Here is a 20,977-nt window from a genome sequence, read left to right as displayed (position 1 = left end):
GAAAGAACCGATAACTTTAGAAACAATTGTGAAGCTTATAGAAGACAAATTTGAAGAACTGGAGAGAAAAATAACCGTAAAGTTTTTTCGGTTTGACGAACGTTTGAAATTAGCTGAAGAAAAGCTCCAGACCCTTTCATTGGAATCACAAAAACAACAAGCAAGTATTTTGGTTCTTGAAGAAGCCGCTCGCAAGAAAGATCGTATAATTGAAAAAATACAAGAAGAGCAAACTTCGACTTCTCAACAGATGGATCGTTATAAAGTTAAAATTACTGATTTGGAAAATCGCTCTCGAAGACAAAATCTTCGATTAATTGGGATTCCGGAAAAATTTGAGAGCGGTGATCTTACCGTTTTCTTCTCTAAATTTTTAATGGATGTCTTGGGTCCAGAGGTACTGGACTCTCCCCCGGTAATCGATCGGGCACACCGTGTTTCCCGTTTTCGGTCTGATTCAAGTTTGAAACCACGACATGTAATTCTTCGGATCCATTACCCTCATACCAAAGAACGTTTGATTCGGGCGGCTCGAAAAAAGGGTATGATTTGCTATCAAGAGTTTAAATTTCGCATTCTGGAAGACTATAGCCCTGAAGTTTTAAGGGCTAGAATGGCTTTTAGATCGGTTATGTCAAAATTTCACCAGAAAGGCTGCAAGCAAGCGCTGTTATTTCCAGCACACTTGAGAGTCACTCTTGACGACGGAACTTTTCGGCTGTTTAAATCTCCAGCGGATGCTCAAAGTTTTCTGGAACAATGACATTCTATCAGGCTGACTAATGTAATTTAGCCTATAGATTTGGATCTGTTACAGAATGATGTTTGGGTTTTTTTTTGGGTATGGCTTACATGTATTTCTTATATACGGTTAAAGCATTTTTTTTGCTCGGTTTATTTTGACTTTATTATTTTTCCATATTACTAATCTATTAGCGTTGAAAATAACTTATTAGGGTTTTTTTTCTCCTTTTTGCTTTTCTTTTTAAGCTGATATATGCTTTTTTATACTCTTAACATTTAAATATTAAGATTTAAAAAAAATAAAATGTTGTTTCTTCTTCCCGACAGACTTTAGTGCTTGGAACGTCATATCTGTTTTGATGTGTTTGAAAGTTCTAAACTTTCATTTAAAATACCAATTCAGTATGTCATTTATGGGTTTTATCGTTTTAATTCTTTTTTAACCCTTTTGTTTATATACATTTATAATACTAATTTTATATTTTAACTTTTGTTATACCAACCCTTTCTTATAATGTGGGTTGTTTGTATTTTTTTTTTAACTTTGTTATATCTGAGTTGCCGTCTTGAGACATAGGGGTAATTTTAGTATTAGATTGCTTGCTTGCCTCTTTTTGGCTTTTTTCCTGGGGTTCTGAGGGTGGAGGGAGGGGGATTTTTCTTTTTTCTTTTCTTTTTGCCTGCTTTTTGCTTAGTTTTATTTCATGGGCTTATATGAAACTACAAAAATGGTCGCAGTGCCGTGACTTCCGGTTTCTCCTTGAACTTACTTCCTTCTTCCGGGTTCATGAGTTCACTTTTTTTTCAAACTTATGTGTTAATTGTAATAAATATTGTCAATATGGATAGGACTATTAACTTTGTTTCTTGGAATACTAATGGTTTAAATCATCCGATCAAACGGAAAAAAACATTCAAAGTATTCCATAGAATGAATGCTAATGTTATTTTTGTACAAGAGACTCATGTGAGGAAGGTGGATAGTCAACGGTTGTTTAGGTTTTGGAAAGGTCAACAGTATCACTCGAATTCGCATGCCAAAGTAAGAGGTGTTTCTATTTTTATAGATTCATCAACTTCTTTTATACACCATGAAACAATTTCAGATCCGCAAGGTAGATTTTTGCTTATTACTGGTCTACTTTTTAACCAAAAAGTTGTTTTAGTTAATGTTTATGCTCCAAATACTGATAGTCCTGAATTTTTTAAATGTTTATTTACATCCTTTCCTAATTTGAATCAATACAGATTGATAATGGGTGGGGATTTTAACTGTTGTTTAAACCCTTTGATGGATAGATCCAAGCCCACCCAAACTCTTCCGAATAAATCGGCTTCTCTCATTAACTCTTTTATGATTGATTCAGCTATTTGTGAAATTTGGCGTTTTTTACACCCTAACGACAAAGAATTTTCATACTTTTCCCATGTTTACCATAATTACTCAAGAATTGATTACTTTTTCATTGATCACCATTTAATTACAGATGTTATGGATTGTAAATATGACTCTATTACCATATCTGATCATGCACCTTTGAAGTTATCTATTAAGACGACAGATTCATATATTAATACTAAAGGTTGGAGGTTTAATCCTGTTTTATTGCAGGATCCTGAATTTGTCAACTTTATTAAACAGCAAATTGATTTGTTTTTCACAACAAATTTTACAGCAGAGATCTCTAGTGGAACTTTGTGGGATACTTTTAAGGCATATATTCGTGGACAGATTATTTCATATTCTGCTGGAGTTAGGAAACGAACTAATTCTAAAATATTAACACTAGTTGATAAAATCAAAGCAATTGACAAGATTTATTCAATGACCCCTAGCAAAGAACTTTATAAAGAAAGAGTGGAACTTCAAATGGAGCATAGCTTACTATTATCCTCCTCGATTGAAAGTCAGTTAATTAAATCAAAAGCCCAATTCTATGTATATGGAGATAAGTCTGGTAAATTACTAGCTAACCAATTGAAAATTGTTTCGGATAAACGACAGATTACTAGGATTCGTAAACAAGATGGTACTTTGACGATCGATCACAAAGAGATAAATAAAGCCTTTCAAGATTTTTATAATTCCTTATATCAATCAGAATGTACTAAGGACTCTTCTATAATAAATGAATTTTTAAGGAAATTGAATATTCCAAAAGTAACTGTTGAGGATAGTGTATTTTTGGACACACCTATTACGGAGTCTGAAATAGAAAAGGCTATCTTTTCAATGAATTCGGTTAAAGCTTCTGGTCCAGATGGTTTTTCTACAGAATTTTTCAAATCTTTTTCTTCCATACTTTCTCCCTGGCTTTGTAAAATTTTTAAAGATGCATTAAGTATAGGTAAACTACCACAATCTTTTTATGAAGCTTCTATTTCTTTAATTCTTAAAAAAGATAAAGACCCTACTGAATGCGCATCCTATCGGCCTATATCCTTGTTGAATACGGATTTTAAGATTTTTAGTAAAATTTTGGCTATTAGATTAGAAAATATATTACCTCGAATTATTTCTGAAGATCAGACTGGATTTATTAAAAATCGCTATTCATCTTTTAATATTAGAAAATTAATTAATATTATTTATACCTCTTCATCTAAAATACCAAAATGTGTCATTTCTTTAGATGCCGAAAAAGCATTTGATAAAGTCGAATGGCCATATTTATTTAATACAATGCAACATTTTAATTTTAGTTCAAAATTTATTTCATGGATTAAATTAATATACCATAAACCCTTAGCTTCGGTTTTTACCAATAATCAAAGATCCCCTTTTTTTCAGCTATTTCGTGGTACAAGGCAAGGTTGTCCTTTAAGTCCTTTATTATTTGACATTGCTTTAGAACCCTTGGCTATAGCTATTCGTGAATCACCCAATATTTTTGGTATTACCCGTGGGGAGACAACGTATAAGGTATCATTATATGCGGATGACTTGTTATTATATATATCTGACCCTGAAAGATCTATTCCTGCTATTTCTATTTTGCTCGCTCAATTAGTAACTTTTCTGGTTATAAATTGAATTTTAATAAGAGTGAACTATTTCCATTAAATATACATGTTCCAATTTATAATCATGTACCATATAGAATTGTTACAGATTATTTTACTTATTTAGGTATTAAAATTACTAAAAAAACATAAAGATTTATTTAAAATTAATTTTCTACCTTTAATCGATCAAATTAAGCAACTGGTTAATAGGTGGTCTCAATTATCTTTGTCTTTGGTAGGCAGAGTTAATGCCATTAAGATGATGATACTACCTAAATTTTTATATTTATTTCAAGCATTACCAATTTTTATTCCTAAATTTTTTTTTGATATGGTTGATTCTAAAGTATCTTCTTATTTGTGGCAGAACAAAAATCCTAGACTAGGCAAAAAATATTTACAGAAGCCTAAGAAGGAGGGCGGCTTGGCTCTACCAAACTTAAGATTTTACTATTGGGCAGTTAATATACGGTATTTAATATTCTGGACACAAGAATTGACTACAGCTGCTTGCCCACAATGGGTAAATTTGGAATGTAAATCTGTGCAAGATTTTTCACTGATCTCAATCTTAGGATCTTCACTTCCTTTTTTATTATTCAAAATGAATAAACAGATAACTAATCCTATAGTCAAGTATACATTATGAATTTGGTTTCAATTTTGTAAATTTTTTGGCTTGAATAAGTTTATGCTGTCATGTCCTATAATATCTAACTACTTTTTTCGGCCTTCATCTATAGATCAAGCTTTTCTTTTATGGAAAACAAAAGGTATAACATGTTTTCGTGATCTGTTTTTGGATGATAACATTATGTCCTTTGAACAGCTATCTAATAAATATAATTTACCTAAAACCCATTTTTTTTAGATATTTGCAAGTCAGAAATTTTCTGTATAATGAATTAAAGTCTTTTTCGAAAGAATGTCCATTGGACATTACAGAAAGAATTTTAGCCCTCAATCCTTGTCAAAAGGGTTTAGTAGCTATCATTTATAATATGATTATGAGTGTACAGCCAGATGTATCAGGAAAAATTAAGAAGGAATGGCAAGAAGAATTGCATTGTCCTATATCTACTGAGGAATGGGAAAAAATTTTATCATTGGTAAATTCGTCCTCTATTTGTGCTAAACATGTCCTAATACAATTTAAGGTTGTACATAGAGCTCACATGTCTAAAGATAAACTTGCTCGATTTTATTCTTATGTTAATTCAACCTGTGACAGATGTCATTCTGATGTTGCTTCACTGACTCATATGTTTTGGTCCTGTCCTTGTTTACAAAATTATTGGAAAGATATCTTTAATATTATCTCAAGAGTTTTAAATATCAATCTCCAACCGCATCCTTTTACTGCAATTTTTGGTTTACCAATGATAGATAATAATCGTCTATCTGCTTCATCTCAACGAATGATTGCATTTGTTACATTAATGGCTAGAAGATCTATTTTACTGAACTGGAAAGAAATTAACCCTCCAACTGTATTTCAGTGGTTTTCTCAAACTATTTCTTGTCTGAGTCTAGAAAAAATTAGAAGTGTGGTTTTTGATTCTTCAGTTAAATTTGAGGAAACTTGGAGACCATTTATTCAACATTTTCATATGAGTTAAATGGTCGGATCCTAAACCTTACTGTTATTATCCTTAATTATTTGGATGGAGGTTCGGAGTTATCGGCACTACTGTATGTATTTAACATTATGCAATTGCCCATGTTGGTTAGTTTTTTTTAAGTTTTCTTTTAGTTTTTGTTGGGGTTTTTTTTTTCTCTTTTTTGATTCTTTTACATTAATACTATGAGTTTGGGAGGCCTTATATATTGATTATTACATATCTGATTGTTTATTTAAACTATTAATTATGTACTCTCAAATGTTTTGTATTCATAGTTCACTAATGTTTTTCTTAAAATTAATAAAAAGATTTAAAAAGAAAAGAGAGTGGATACAGGGTTACTAGAATATGGGGCCGAAGAAATAATAATGGGGGACAAGGAATGGCAGATGAACTAAAACAAATTTCATGACATCTGCCAGTGATTCTGATTTAGACAATGTTATGCACAACCAATGGATTCTGATATCAGAAGCTACAATTATTGTGCAAAAATGGTAGCCAGGCCTGGAAGGTTCACAAGGATGATTACAGGAATGAAAGGGTTATCATACGAGGAACGTTTGCTAGCTCTGGGTCTGTACTCACTGGAATTTAGAAAGATTGGGGGGGGGGGGATCTCATTGAAACCTTTCAAATGTTGAAAGTCCTAGACAGAGTAGATGTGGAAAGAATGCTTCCCATAGTGGCAGTGTCCTGGACAAGAGGGCATACCCTCAGGATAGAGGGTTGTCCATTTAAAACAGAGATGCACAGATTTCTTTTGCCAGAGGGTGATGAATTTGTGCAATTTATTGCCACAGGCAGCTGTGGAAGCCAGGTCATTAGGGGTATTTATGGCAGAGCTTCATAGGTTCTTGATTCGACACAGCATCAAAGGTTTTGGGGAGAATGCTGGGGAGTGGGGCTGAGGAGGGGAAAAAATATCACCAGCCATGATTGAATGGCAAAGCAGATTCAGTGGGCCAAATGGCTTAATTCTGCTCTTATGTATACTAACTCCTCATTATCTGCAAGGATAAGGGCACAGACTTTCCACAGATAACAAAAAGGGCAGACATTATTCTCTGTACCTGAAACACTTCTTCCACCAAATACATACAGATCTTTTTGATCAAAAATATGAGACAGGACATATTTTCTAGTATAAAGATCAAAGATAAATCCCCAGGGCCAGATATGATATACCCCAGGTTGTTGTGGGAATTGAGGGAAGAGATTGCAGGAGCATTAGCCATGATCTTTGAATCCTCTTTGGCTGCAGGGGAAGTGCCGGAGGACTGGAGATTGGCAGATGTAGTTCCCTTGTTTAAAAAGGGTAATAGGGAGAAGTCTGGGAACTATAGACCGGTGAGTCCTACGTTGGTGTTATGCAAACTACTGGAAAGGATTCTTAAGGATAGGATCTATGAGCATTTGGAGAAGTACAGTCTACTCATGGATAGTCAACATGGCTTTGTGAAGGGAAGATCGTGCCTCACGAGCCTGATTGAGTTTTTTTGAAGAGGTAACAAAAGAAATTGATGAGGGTAGGGCAGTGGATGTGGTCTACATGGACTTTAGCAAAGCATTTGACAAGGTCTCTCATGAGAGACTCATCCAGAAAGTCATGAGGCATGGGATAAGTGGAACCTTGGCTGTTTGGATAAAAAATTGGCTTAAAGGAAGAAAGCAGAGGGTAGTTGTGGAAGGGAAGTATTCTGCCTGGAAGTCGGTGACTAGTGGAGTGCCACAGGGATCTGTCCTGGGACCCCTGCAATTTGTGATTTTTATAAATGACCTGGATGTAGAGGCGGAAGGATGGTGAGTAAGTTTGTGGATGACACGAAGATTGGAAGAGTTGTGGATGGAGCTATAGGTGGTCGAAGGTTACAAGAGGATATAGACAGGCTGCAGAGTTGGGCAGAAAAATGGCAGATGGAGTTCAATCTGGACAAGTGTGAGGTGATGCATTTTGGAAGGACAAACCAGAAGACAGAGTACAGGATTAATGGTCAGTTACTTAAGAGTGTGGATGAACAAAGGGACCTTGGGGTTCAAATCCATACATCTCTCAAGGTTGCTGCACAGGTTGATAGGGTAGTTAAGAAGGCCTATGGGATGTTAGGCTTCATTAACAGGGGATTGAGTTCAAGAATAGAGAGGTCATGTTGCAACTCTACAAATCTCTGGTGAGACCGCACTTAAGAGTATTGTGTTGAATTCTGGTCACCTCATTATAAGAAAGATGTAGAAGCTATGGAGAGGGTGCAGAGGAGATTTACCAGCATGTTGCCTGGTTTGGAGAACAAGTCATATGAAGCAAGGTTAGTAGAGCTGGGACTTTTCTCTTTGGAGCATAGAAGAATGAGAGGGGACTTGATAGAGATGTACAAGATTATGAGAGGCACAGATAGGGTGGATAGTCAGTACCTGTTTCCCAGGGCACCAACAGCAACCACCAGAGGGCATATGTACAAAATTAAGGGAGAGAAGTTTAGGGGAGACATCAGGGGTAAGTTTTTTTTTAAAACACAAAGGGTTGTGACTGCCTGGAATGACTTACCAGGGATGGTGGTGGATTAGGGGTATTTAAGAACCTCTTGTACAGGCACATGGATGAAAGAAAAATGAAGGGTTATGGGGTAGTGTGGGTTTAGTACTTTTTTTTAAAGGGTTATATGGGTCGGCACAACATGGAGGGCTAAAGGGCCTGTAGTATTCTATGGTTCTATGAACAACAAATCAATGGATTAAAAAAAGACTGGATAGTCCTGCCTGTTTCTGGAAAAAAAACCCAACTTATAGCAATAGACCTAAAATGTTATAGTAATAAACAGGAACGCTTTCCTAAGTTAACGCTGTAACTTAAATGTACAGGCTATTCATTTGCAGAACACTGTGCAATTACATTGCTCCTATGTTACAGAAATTGTTTTGGCTGAGCTAAAACATTCACACCAATGTTTGTATTCTAGTTCAACAAATCCTTCAGAGTGTGCTTTACAGAAATGTATGATTCTATAAACTTCTTCTATTCATACATTGCTTTATCCTATTCAAAACATTAGTTTTATTCTTTTCTATTTCCTAAATACAGTTGCCAACATAAAGGATCTTTTTCTACATATCAAATGACCATGTTTTCAAAAATATTCCTTCCAATTGCTTTATCACAAACATCAACAAAAAAATGGCTTCCCTAGACCTATTTATTATAAACAGCACCTAGCATACTATTAACACGTGCTATTTACCGCCTTGCTAGGGATATGAAAAGTTTGCATGATTTTCAGTTGCAGAGAAATTCTTCCCTTTCAGTCTTTTTGACTGAATGTTCCTTACCAGTTTATTTTGTGCTAAGGCACGGAGTTGTTCATCCATTTCTGATTCTTCGTTTTCTTCTTCAACTTTTATTCGATTGCCTTCCCCAGGCCCTTCCTATTTAACAGATTAAGTAAAGACAAAACATCAATTTAACTGCAATTGAAAATTGCTTGCAGCACCAAGATACTGATTTCTCAATGGCATGTGCAAACATGCACACTTTATTATCCAAAATAATATTACTCATGTCATAGCCCTTCCTTGTGACATCATAAAAGAACTCAATGATTAAGTCATAAACTGCAGATACTGGAAATCCAGAGCAACACACAAAATGCTGAAAGACTTCAGATTAGGTAGCATCTATACAAATGAGTAACAGTCGACGTTTTGAGCTGACAGCCTTCTTTGGGACTGCAAAGAAAGGGGGATAAGAGCAGGCTCGATGGGCCAAATGGCCGACTTCTGCTCCTTTGTCTTATGGTCTATAGAAATGTCGGAGTGAGGAAGGAGGACTAGCTAGCAGGTGATACCTGACGTCAGGTGGGTGAAAAAGGTAAAGAGCTGGAGAAGAAGAATCTGATAGATGAGAGTGGACCATGGGAGAAAGGGAAGTAGGAAGGGCACCAGAAAGGTGATAGGCAGGTGAGCTGAAGAGGCAAAATGGGGAATAGGAAAAGGGGGGGGGAAGAAGAGAAAAAAAACCGCCAGAAGGAGAAATAATATTCATGCTATCAAGTTGGAAGCTATCTAGACAAAACACAAGGTGTTGGTCCTCCATGCTGAGAATGGCCTCATTGTGGGAAAAGAGGTGGCCATGGCCCAAAGTATCGGCTGTTTATTCATTTACTTGATGCTGCCAGACCTACTGAGTTCCTCCAGCATTTTATTGCAATGACTAAGTCATTAGTTTTTGCTTGAACTATTTGCTTTTCCATTCTTATTATCTGTAACATTCTCACATTTTTGACAAATAAATAGCAAGTGATGAATTGTTAGCTTATGAGCTGAGGTCATTCTTCACAATTCCTGGAAAAAAACTCAAGAAACAGTGCAAATTTTCACTACTTTATGAGACTGGACCTATACTACCTTAGTTATTTTTCCTGCACAGTAAATGTGTGGCACCTGGATATATTAGTTACTCATTGGATTGACCCAGTGAATGACAGCAAAGGATTTCATTATGTTCATCGCATAGGTATTTCATCTAATGCATTCCTAATATTGTATGTAGTATAGGTCCACAATCGCTTATCTGAAATTCTGAAATTCAAAAAGCTCTGAAAACCGAAGTTTTTCCACCAACAGCTGACATCACTCAGGTGTGACGTGGCAGCACTAGCAGAAGCTGCCAGACATCAGTTGTGGCTCAGTGCTCGCACTGGTTACACATGCATTTGCTGTTCGCTGATATTTTGTGTTCACCGTTGACTTTGTGTTTAATTTCACTGTGAAAATGTCAAAAAGAGCTGCAGATACTCCTATGGGTAACAATGAGAAAAAGAGAAGGAAGCATCTATCATTATCAATAACGCAGAAAGTGGAGTTAATGCAGAAGCTTGATCGTGGTGTGTCTGTGCGGCATCTTACTGAAGACAAGTTACTGAAGTTTTATAGTGACAGTGACGTTGTACATTTATTCCAGTAAGTCATTTACTATGTGTTTGATTTGGTTTATTTGAAGCTGGATATTTTTGTTTTATTGAATGTTTTTGTTAGAAATAAAAAAAATTTCGTGTCATTATTCCCTGAACAATACAGTATAACAACTATTTACATTGTATTAGGTATTATAAGTAATCTAGAGATGATTTAAAGTATGCAGGAGGATGTGCTTAGGTCCGGAGCTCCGCTGGGTCCTAAAGTCCAGGACTTAAGCATACATGTTTTTTTGTATCTGCAGGGGGTCCCGGAACCAATAACGAGGGATTCTGAAATCTGAAAAGTTCTGAATTCCGAAATGCAACTGGCCCCAAGGATTTCAGCTAAGGGACTGTGGACCTATATTGTTTTTGCAACAAAATATTTGTGCTAAATGTTAATTACAGGCAGTCCCCAGGTTACGAACGAATTCAGTTCCTGAGTCCATCTTTAAGTCAGATTTGTACGCAAGTCAGAATGACTACATCCAGTATTATTTAGCGTCAGTTAGTCAAATGTTTGTCTCAGCATATAGTATATATTTTACCTTTCTATGCATAGAAAACACTTAAGAAACATATATATTCCAATAATTAAACCACTGTGTTGCTTAGTAATAATTGTAGCTTTCATTGGGACAGGGCCTTTCACATGCTCCATTATTCTCACTTTATTCTTTAAAATTGTTCCGATCGTTGACCGAATGTAACCTAACGCTTTTCCAATGACCGTTGACGTTTCACCTCTTTCCAAGCGCTTTATTATTTCCACTTTATTTTCAATCATGATCGTTTTCCGTCAATGGAACAGAAACACCGCAGGCGGCAGGTCCTGAGCTCCACTGGGTCCTAAGGACAACCGCACTGAATTCCCCGGGTCCTAAAGTCCACCGCACTGAGACAGGTTAAATGGGACAAGTGGGGGCTGCGTCAGGTTTGGGTATTTGATCCTCCTCAATATTCCACTTGGGAATTTAAACTGGAGGTGGCATTGTTTGTTTTTACGAGGTCGAGTTGCAAGCTCGACATCAACCCGGCGTGCTCGGGAGTGGTCTGTCACTGGATTGAACTCGGGAACCACCATTCTTGAGCCCGACCGCTGATCTCACTGCACCACCAGCTGACCAGAAAAGGGAGGGGCGGGGTGGTGGTCAGGGTGAATCTTGCTCAGAAAAATCTAAGCCAAATACAAAGTTACACACTCAACACAGTGTCAATGGCAACAACTTAAAATGGCGGACGGCGTCGTGATCCGACTTAAAATGGCGGACAGCGTTCTCCTTCCTCGGTTCGTAAGTCGGATGTTCGTAACTCGGGGACTACCTGTATTAAGGATGATGAAGGCATTATAAACCAAGAAACATCGGGCTATCACAGACAGCTGATGAATCCAAATCCTCTCCCTGCTATAACTTTTCTCCAAATTTAATCAGAAAGACAATTGTAAACATTTTTAAGCAGAAATGAAAAATCACAGCAGCTGTTGCAAAAATATAACCTATTTACAAACCAAGCTAACCAGATATGAGAAATCATGGAGAAATTATAGCTGCTTTCTTTTATCATCTCTGCTTAACAAAGCATACCATTAACACAAGTTGCTTCAAATACTAAGGAATAGATAATGGTCTGGACATTAGGTGTAATTCCACTTGGTATTATTCCCTAAACTGTTTCAAAATAACGCAACAAGGTATTTTAATGTGGATGTGCAAAAAGGGCCTTAGAGTATCATCTGAAAGACACAACTACCAAGGTACCTGGCCCAGCTTTCCGTGCTCAAATCTCTGGATATTGCTGGCTCAAAGTGCTCCCAAATAAGGAACACATGCAACAACGAACTAAAGTTCCACCCAAAGTTAAGGAGTTATCTGACTGATTACCTCTCCTTAACGCCTGCACAGTACAAAACTCCTTTAGCACCAATTTCAAAAGTGCAGGGGGAGAGATGGAGGCATCTATGAATACTAGCCTTCTGATGGCATGCACATCAGATCAGCGACTACAAACTGACTCAGTCTAACTTTTTGCATTCAGTTACTGAACCAGATCGCTGGAATACCAGTGGGGTTCTTTTTACATCAGATTAATTTTGCAGGAATATACTTGCAAAATAAATTGTCTTAATATACTGTACACTTAATGGCAACTCTACAATTTTGTTGGTGCCTCACCTTGTTCTTTTAGTTGTTATAAAAAGTGAGAAAAAAACAAAGGCAGTTTATCTCTGTTTTAAAGGCAGATGGATAAATATTATCAGATGTGTTTCACTCACATCTAGACACAATCTACCGCAGCAGTTACCTTCAATTACATGTGCACGCTCATACCTCACTGTCACTTGCTTGATTTTGTAAAGGTAACTCGGGCTGGTCTTTAGATTCTGCTGCTCCCTCCTGCTGTTGGCCGTTATTTTCATCAGACCCCTGATTGAGCTCCAACTCCATCTCCCATTCTTTCCGCCTGGCTTTTCTCCGCCTTGTCTCTGCACCAACAGGGGACTCCATTGACTCCTGATTGTGTTTCTGGACGGGACAATTCTGATTCCCCTTATGGCAGGCACAGTCAACCTTATATTTACTATTATGAATCGAAAAATAAAATACTTACTAAAAGTACCTGTTAAAGTTTACTTTCAGTTGCAAGTCATTGACTAACAAATATATTTTACCATTTTACATAAAATAAACTACTCGCATGAAGGTGCACAAGTTCCCTATATTAATCATGGATGTTACATGAACTACACATTTGCAAGAGAGGCAAATAAAATCGAACACAATTTAAAGCTGCAGAAATATTTGGGGAGCTCCATGGTTTAGTACATGCAAACATCTGAAGGAACAGGTGCAGCTCAACTTCCCCATTCTTGACTTTTAATAAGAACATGGCTAAACTGAAATTTCTTCAGAGACACAAAAAGCCCTAGTTATTATGTCCCTCTGAAACTTCAGACTAACTTGCCAGGAACTTTTACTGAGCTTTGAGGGGCAGCAAAACTTTGATAATACAGCCCCTATGGGTCAATGGTAATGTCCGACCACTGGAAGTTAGTCAATATTCCAGACTACTGGATATTACCCAGATCAACTTTCAGTTCATTTATTTTACTTTTATGTTATACAGTAATATAATGAATTTTCCAGTGAACACTAAGGTTAAAGGGGACAGAAAAGACTGACTGAGGCCCAACCTAACTATCATTCCTAACCTCTGCTATTCTACCTGGATCCCAGTCACATACCCAGCCCATGGTCTGTACAGCAACTCTGTCTCCACTTTGACCCTGGATGTACACCCAACAAACACTGTGGGCCACTAGCATAAGCTCTGAGTTTACCAATGAGCTAGATACTAAATTACCTGGATTCTAAACAAGTGGATGCTAGATTATTGGTGTTGTATTTGCAAATTTGCAAAAGCTTCAATTACCATTTAGAAAGTTTGCCTTATTGTGAGATAAGCCTATTTAAAAGTACTTCCCCACTACCTTTCTTCTCTGGCTGTTAAACTATTAATCCCTGCACAGTGATCATCTAACTCCATCGCAGTCTAACTCGTTTGTGCACAAACGCCATTTGTCCTGAAATGCAGTTAACTCCTTTTTTGCATTATGAGTGAGAAGCTATGAGAGGATTAACTAGTTGCATTGCAGCTGCTAAGTTGCACCTTCACTAATTATGTTTTTCTTTAGAAGCACAAATTCGTGCTTCTAAATAAAAAGACATTTTGATAAATCTATGGTATTCCTCATCACACTTACCAGCTGCTGTATTCATAGTCAAAGCCAATAGTCACCTCATTGTCTTTTGGGATGTTTGTGATGGCATATATACAAAGGTGGATCATTCCATCAGCAATCATGTGCCGTACCTGGAGATACAAGAATGCAAGCTGTAGCCATTAGTTGTTTTTTCTTTTCAGATTCTTAAATGTTAAGTTAAATCCATTTTAATTTGTGCTGCCTTTAGATTTCCTTTTTTAAATATATAGTACTTGAGATAACACATTGTAAAACAACAAACAGGGACTCCAATTTTTGTTGCAGGATGCAATGACCAAAGATACAAGTGTATGACTACATCATAACAGGCCATATAACCTACACATACACTACAATAGTAGGCAAAAGCATAAGAAAATATGCATATGAAAATAAATATAATTAAAATGCATATTTTAAAAATCTAAACTATAGGTAAATAAAAGTTCGTTGAGCTCAAGTGACGAATTTTGTCTCTGAGGACAATATTTATTTCAAAATCTGTTATTTTACTGAAACAAGTTAATGTCTTTTATGCTGGTTGCTTAGAGGTAAGGAAGTTTTGTACAGTGATAAATGTACAATTCTTAAAAGCCATTTGGACAAGTTAATGGAGAGAATTTTTGGAGGAATTTAGGTCAAGTACAGGCAAAATAGACAAGCTTAGGTTGCATGAACAAGCTAGGCTGAAGGGCCTGTTTCTGTGCTGTAAGAGGAGAAATAAAACTAAAACTTATAGCCTCTTAAATAACTAAAGTGCTGCATGTAACTACTCACATTTTTTACTTCAGAATCAGGTTTATTATCACTGGCATGTGACGTGAAATTTGTTAACTTGAACAGAAAAAAATCATCCTTTTTACTGAGGAATAATAAAAACAGTGCGTTTCACACTTTCTCGTAACTGTGTTGGATGAGATAGTTTTTAAAAAACTAATAAACTTAACCAGACAATCGGATTAGAAATTATTTTTCTGCACGAAGCTTCATGATCTGATACAATAATGCCTTCAGTACAAATTGTATCTCAAAGGATTAAGTTCACAGAACCGCAGACATGAAATATAGTTTAGGATTCAGATAATGTAAGAATAAAAGCAGGAGAAAGAGGGAGAAAAAGAGAAAGAAGGAAAAATTAGCTTTATATGTCACATGTATATCAAAGCATAGAATGAAATGTGTGGCTTGTGTCAAATCATATCAACAAGGATTGCGCTAGGGGCAGCCCACAAGTATTGCAGCATGCCCACAACTTACTAACCTTAATCCTAACTGCATGCCTTTGGAATGTGGGAGGAAACAAGAGAACCCAGAGGAAACCCACAGTAACAGGGAAAATGTGCAAACTCCTTACAAACAGCAATGGGAATCAAACCCCAATCATTATACGGAGTGGTGTGCTCTGTATGCAGTATGTGGGAGGTCAGGGTCAACACAGTTGTCCCTGATGACCACACCTGCAATAGGTGCATCCAGCTGCAGCTCCTATCAGACTGAGTTAGGGAATTGGAGCAGGAGCTGGATGAACTACTGATCATTCGGGAGGCAGAGGCAGAGACAGATAAGAGTTATCGGGAGGTAGTCACACCGAAAAGACAGGAAGCAGGCAAATGGGTGACAGACAAGAGAGGCAGGGGGAGCAGACAGAGAGAGAAGAGCACCCCTGTGGCCGTTCCCATCAAAAATAAGTATACCGTTTTGGATACTGTTGGTGGGGATGACCTACCAGGAACAAGCTGCAGTGGTCCTGTCTCTGGCACTGAGGTTGGACCCTCGACTAGGAAGGGGAGGAGGGAAGAGAAGACAGCGGTAGTGATAGGGGATTCTATAGTCAGGGGGGCGGATAGGAGATTTTGTGGGTAAGATCGGGAGTCTCGGATGGTATGTTGCTTCCCTGGTGCCGGGGTCCGAGACATCTCAGATCGGGTGCAGGTTATTCTCGAGAGGGAGGGCAAGAATCCAGATGTTGTGGTCCATGTAGGGACCAATGACGTGGGTAGGATGAGTGAGGGGGTGCTGCATAGGGAGTTCAGGGAGTTAGGTGCGAAGCTGAAGAGCAGGACCTCCAGGGTAACAATCTCAGGATTGCTACCTGTGCCACGTGCGAGTGAGGCAAGGAACAGAAAGATTATAAAGATTAATATGTGGCTGAGAGGATGGTGCAGGAAGGAGGGCTTCAGGTTTGTAGATAATTGGGCTTTGTTCCAGGGAAGGTGGGATCTGTTCTGAAGGGACGGTTTACACCTGAACTGGAGCGGTACTAACATTCTTGCAGGGAAGTTTGCTAGTGCTTCTTGGGGGGGGGGTTTAAACTAAATTTTCAGGGGGCGGGGATCCAGAATGTGAGAGAGGATAGCGAGAAGAAGAATAAAGGACAGGTGGGGACTACACAGTTCCGGAATATTAAGTGTGTAGTAGAGAAAGGTGAGGCGGAACAAGTGATAAGGAGGACACATGTACAGAGGGATGGTCTGACTGAACATGGAGTTAAATGCGTTGAAAGAATAAGTAAATTTAAGAAGGACAACAAAATTCTAGGGGCATATAGCCCGATGGGAGTTCGGGGTGCTGGGTTAAGCACAATAGGCAGCGATTCAAACAGAGAGAGGAGAAATGGGCTAAAAATTCTATATCTGAATGCACGAAGTGTCAGAAATAAGGCGGATGAGCTTGAAGCCCAGGTGTGAATGTGTAACTATGATGTTGTTGGGATAACGGAGACATGGCTGCAGGGAGATCAGACCTGGGAAATGAATGTACAAGGGTATATGTGCTATCGTAGGGACAGAAATGTGGGCAGAGGGGGTGGGGTGGCCCTGTTGGTGAGGAATGAGATTCAGTCCTTTGCAAGGAGAAGTAGAGTCATGAGAAGTAGAGTCTGTGTGGATAGAACTGAGGAACAGTAAGGGCAAAAGGACCCAAATGGGTGTTGTCTACAGGCCACCAAACAGTAGCATGGATATTGGGTGCAAGTTGAATAGGGAGTTAACATTGGCATGTGGCAAAGGTAATGTTGCAGTAGTTACGGGGGATTTCAACATGCAGGTGAACTGGGAGAATCAGGTTGGTGCTGGACCACAGGATAGGGAGTTTGTAGAGTGCCTACGGGATGCATTCTTGGAACAGCTTGTACGAGAGCCGACCAGGGACAAGACTATTCTGGATTTAGTGTTATGTAATGAACAGGATTTGATAAGCAATCTTGCAGTAAAGGAGCCATTAGGAGGTAGTGATCATAATATGATAAGTTTTTATCTGCAATTTGAGAAGGATAAGGGCAGCTTGGAGGTGTCAGTGTTGCAGTTGAACAGGGGAAACTATGGAGCCATGAGGGAGGAGCTGGCCAAAGTTGACTGGACGGATAGCCTAGCAGAAAAGACAGTGGAACAGCAATGGCAGGTATTCTTGGGAATAATGCACAAGGTGCAAAATCAGTTCATCCCCCAGAGAAGGAAGGATTCAAAGGGGGAAAAGGGGCCACAGTGGTTGACAAAGGAAGTCAGAGATTGCATAGCATTAAAAAAAGGAAGTATGACAGAGCTAAGGTGAGTGGGAGGACAGATGATTGGGAAGTTTTTAAGGAACAATAGAACTTAACTAAAAGGACAAACAGGGAGAAAAAATGAGGTACGAATGCAAGCTAGCCAGGAATATAAAGGAAGATAGCAAAAGCTTTTTTAGGTATGTGAAGAGAAAGAAGATAGTTAAGAACAATGTTGGGCCCTTGAAGAATGAATTGGGTGAAATTGTTATGGGAAACAGAGAAATGGCAGAAGAATTTAATGAGTACTTTAGATCTGTTTTCACTAAGGAAGACACAAGTAATCTCCCAGATGTATGGATGGGCCAAGGACATAGGGTAACAGAGGAAATGAAACAGATTGACATTCGGAAGGAAACGGTGATGAGAAGACTGATGGGACTGAAGGCTGACAAAACCCCAGGTCCGGATGGTCTGCACCCTAGGGTACTAAAGGAGGTGGCCCTGGAAATTGCAGATGCATTGGTAATCATTTTCCAATGTTCCTCAGATTCAGGATCAGTTCCTGAGGATTGGAGAATGGCTAATGTTATCCCACTTTTTAAGAAAGGAGGGAGGGAGAAAACAGAGAACTATCGACCTGTCAGCCTGACATCGGTGGTGGGAAAGATGCTAGAGTCCATTATTAAGGATGAAATAGTGGCATATCTAGATAGCAGTGACAAGTTTCCTTGGCTGCTTAAGTCAAATTCACGAGATTGAGGCACACTTAACCCCACCCTAAACCCTGGTTTGTGTGGATGCTTTGTCACTTGCTACCCTGTTACAACTTAATGCCATGAAATAACAGACAGTACATTACATACGATAAAAGGAATTACATTTATGAATCTTAACTCAAGGGTTAGTAAAGAATAACAAAAAGGGCCCATTCTAAATAAACAATGAAATGAGCTCATCTTGAACTTCTCTGTCACTCGCGGGCTGGGTCCTTGGTCAACATGAAAGCATACACCATCTTCCGAATGTTGCTCGCAATCCATCTCGAACAAATGGGTCTCCCACTGGATCGCATGCTACGACTGGTTCTCTCCAGTGTCTTCTCTCTTCATCTCCTCTCGAGCAAAACTCCAAGCCCCACCTTAGTGTCCCTCACAGAGAAACCTCCCCTTAATACAACCATCCTAATTGAATGGCACACATTTCTCCTCTCTCTTATCTTCAACAGTAAACCAAAGAAGCATGAAAACAGAAGAGACTGCTGTTACAGAGCCACCAAAATGAAATATATACAGTATAACAGTAGAACTATGAACTAGGGCATTGTATACTGTACACACACACACACACACACACACACACACTCACTCACTCAATAACTGACCATTAATAATTTCTGGGATACAGAATACCAAACATGACAATTCTAGGTAAAGACATTTCCTATTTCACTCCTATAATATCAGTTCTTTGTAATCTAGACTTTAATTCTTGTGACACGTAACTAGGAGAAACAGCCTCTCTATCTATCCTATCAATACCTCTCAGATTCTAGTGCACCGAAATAAGATCACCTTGAGTTCTTCGAAACAGTAGCAAGTACAAGTCGATTTTATTCAATGGTTCATCCAGCTCAGATCAAGAGACAATCCAGTAAATCCGAGGCAGGTATATTATTGCCTGAACACAGGGACCTAAACTGTGCTTAGTGTGCTGTCACTGAAATTTTAAAAATGTCACCAAGACTTCCTTCTTTTTATATTCTGGCCTTCCTGGAATCGAGACCAACATTCCCATTTAACTTCCCAATTACTTCATAATATATGCAAGTTTACTTCTGTTTCACAAGTTGGAGGAAAGCCCTTTTAAACATGCACATTTACCAAGCAGCTTCTAAGAAATATTTTCATTTTCAAGAACAATCTGACATTTTCTTTCATTATGCTCCATCTGCCATCTTCTTGGCTACTATTTAACTTGTATTTATCCAAAGGTCCAAATGAGGAGTTGAAATTAAGAGTTCTTTGCAGAATGAATGCTAGTGTAAACACTCCAGAAAACACTGGTAGCCATTGTGGAGAAAGGTTTCTATTCAATGAACACAATATTTGGTGTCTTGCCAAGAATTTACTCTTGGAAGATGATAATTATTAGGCCTTGTGCATGGCAAAGTAAACAATCAACGCTGCCATTCCACTTATTGTGAATACTTAAGAATGAACAGTTAACTGGCTGACTAGGCAGAAGGAGGAAACTTGGCCTAAGGCAAGACAAATTTTAAGCCCTGAGCCTGTGTTACTTAAAATCTGATCAGAAATGTCAAAGAATTCTCTTGAGAGGAATGTTTTTACTTATTTGCAATACTTTCCTGAGACCACAATTGTAAAACAGAACTGGCTACACTGCAAAAAATAATTATATTTGGGAAAAATAAAATTAGAATTCACATTTTTATGCATAGCTAAGCAATCATATTGACATAACAAAGGTCTCCTTGAGCAAAGAAATAGAAATCAAGTAAGACAGGTGGAGGAAGGCCATATTTTTGTTAATACAAAACATTGTTGCTATACTGCCTCACTTTTGGACTGGAGAAAATCCTCAAGAAATCCTTTCCACATGGCAATGAAAAACATATTTAGATTCATCAGTTCTATGCAAATATCAAAGTCATCTGTCTATAACACTTGGCATATAAAACTAATTATATAAACATCCACCACCATAAAAATCACAAATAATGAACTTTAAAAAAAGATTATTTGTGTGGTTTTACAGTCCTTGTTCCCAATGACTGTTCTGGATTAATCCTGCCATGATCTTGCAATCCAGTTGAGAAAAATTCCCCAAAATGCAAAATGAAATGAACTAGTAACTTTCAAACTCTAACTACAATCTGTAGTACTCATTTACCATTTTAACTCGAGCCACACGTGCAGCTGTAAATATCACTTTTAGATCCATTCTTAGTAGTCAGTTCATCCTCTTCCATCATAAAGTTTTCTACTTTTCTGTAAACTTTGTAAGATTTTACACAGCGCTATTGCTCAAATACAGATTCAAACTATTCATTAGAAACAATATATATTCCTTGAACATTAAAATTATGTTAGAATGCATTTAATTATGCCCCATTTAATGCAAAATGGTAGTGTAATACACAAGTTAAATATAGGCAACCCATATATACCAAATCATTGAATTAAATGTACAGCTCAAACCATAATCCTAAACGAACATTTTTATGAAGTAGCAGCAACATGTCATACATATTTTCCTTGTTTACTGATGAGACAGACGATGGGGGAGCTGTGTGGCCTCAAACATAATGAGGAACAGGCCTCAAACTTGACTGTTGCAGCAGACCAGGAGAGGAGACACCGAAGGCGGTGAGGTGTGGCATCCATGCCAG

General features: G+C 38.0%; 1 protein-coding gene across 8 annotated transcripts in view; it reads right to left on the bottom strand.

The window, feature by feature from the left end:
• Window positions 1–20,977, bottom strand: part of setd5 (SET domain containing 5) — a 211,297-nt gene that overhangs the window by 94,139 nt on the left and 96,181 nt on the right. For all 8 annotated transcript variants that reach the window (XM_073072849.1, XM_073072850.1, XM_073072843.1 and 5 more), the window contains 3 exons: window positions 14,085–14,194; window positions 12,652–12,901; window positions 8,697–8,792 (listed from right to left, as the gene is read on the bottom strand). In XM_073072849.1, coding sequence (XP_072928950.1) covers window positions 8,697–8,792; window positions 12,652–12,901; window positions 14,085–14,194 — 456 coding nt within the window. The remainder of the gene's footprint in view (window positions 1–8,696; window positions 8,793–12,651; window positions 12,902–14,084; window positions 14,195–20,977) is intronic.

This window comes from Hemitrygon akajei, chromosome 19, assembly GCF_048418815.1.
Source record: "Hemitrygon akajei chromosome 19, sHemAka1.3, whole genome shotgun sequence".
Lineage (NCBI taxonomy): Eukaryota > Metazoa > Chordata > Chondrichthyes > Myliobatiformes > Dasyatidae > Hemitrygon > Hemitrygon akajei.
Note: the sequence above shows the minus strand (reverse complement) of the source record. Positions and strands in the feature narration are given on the sequence as shown.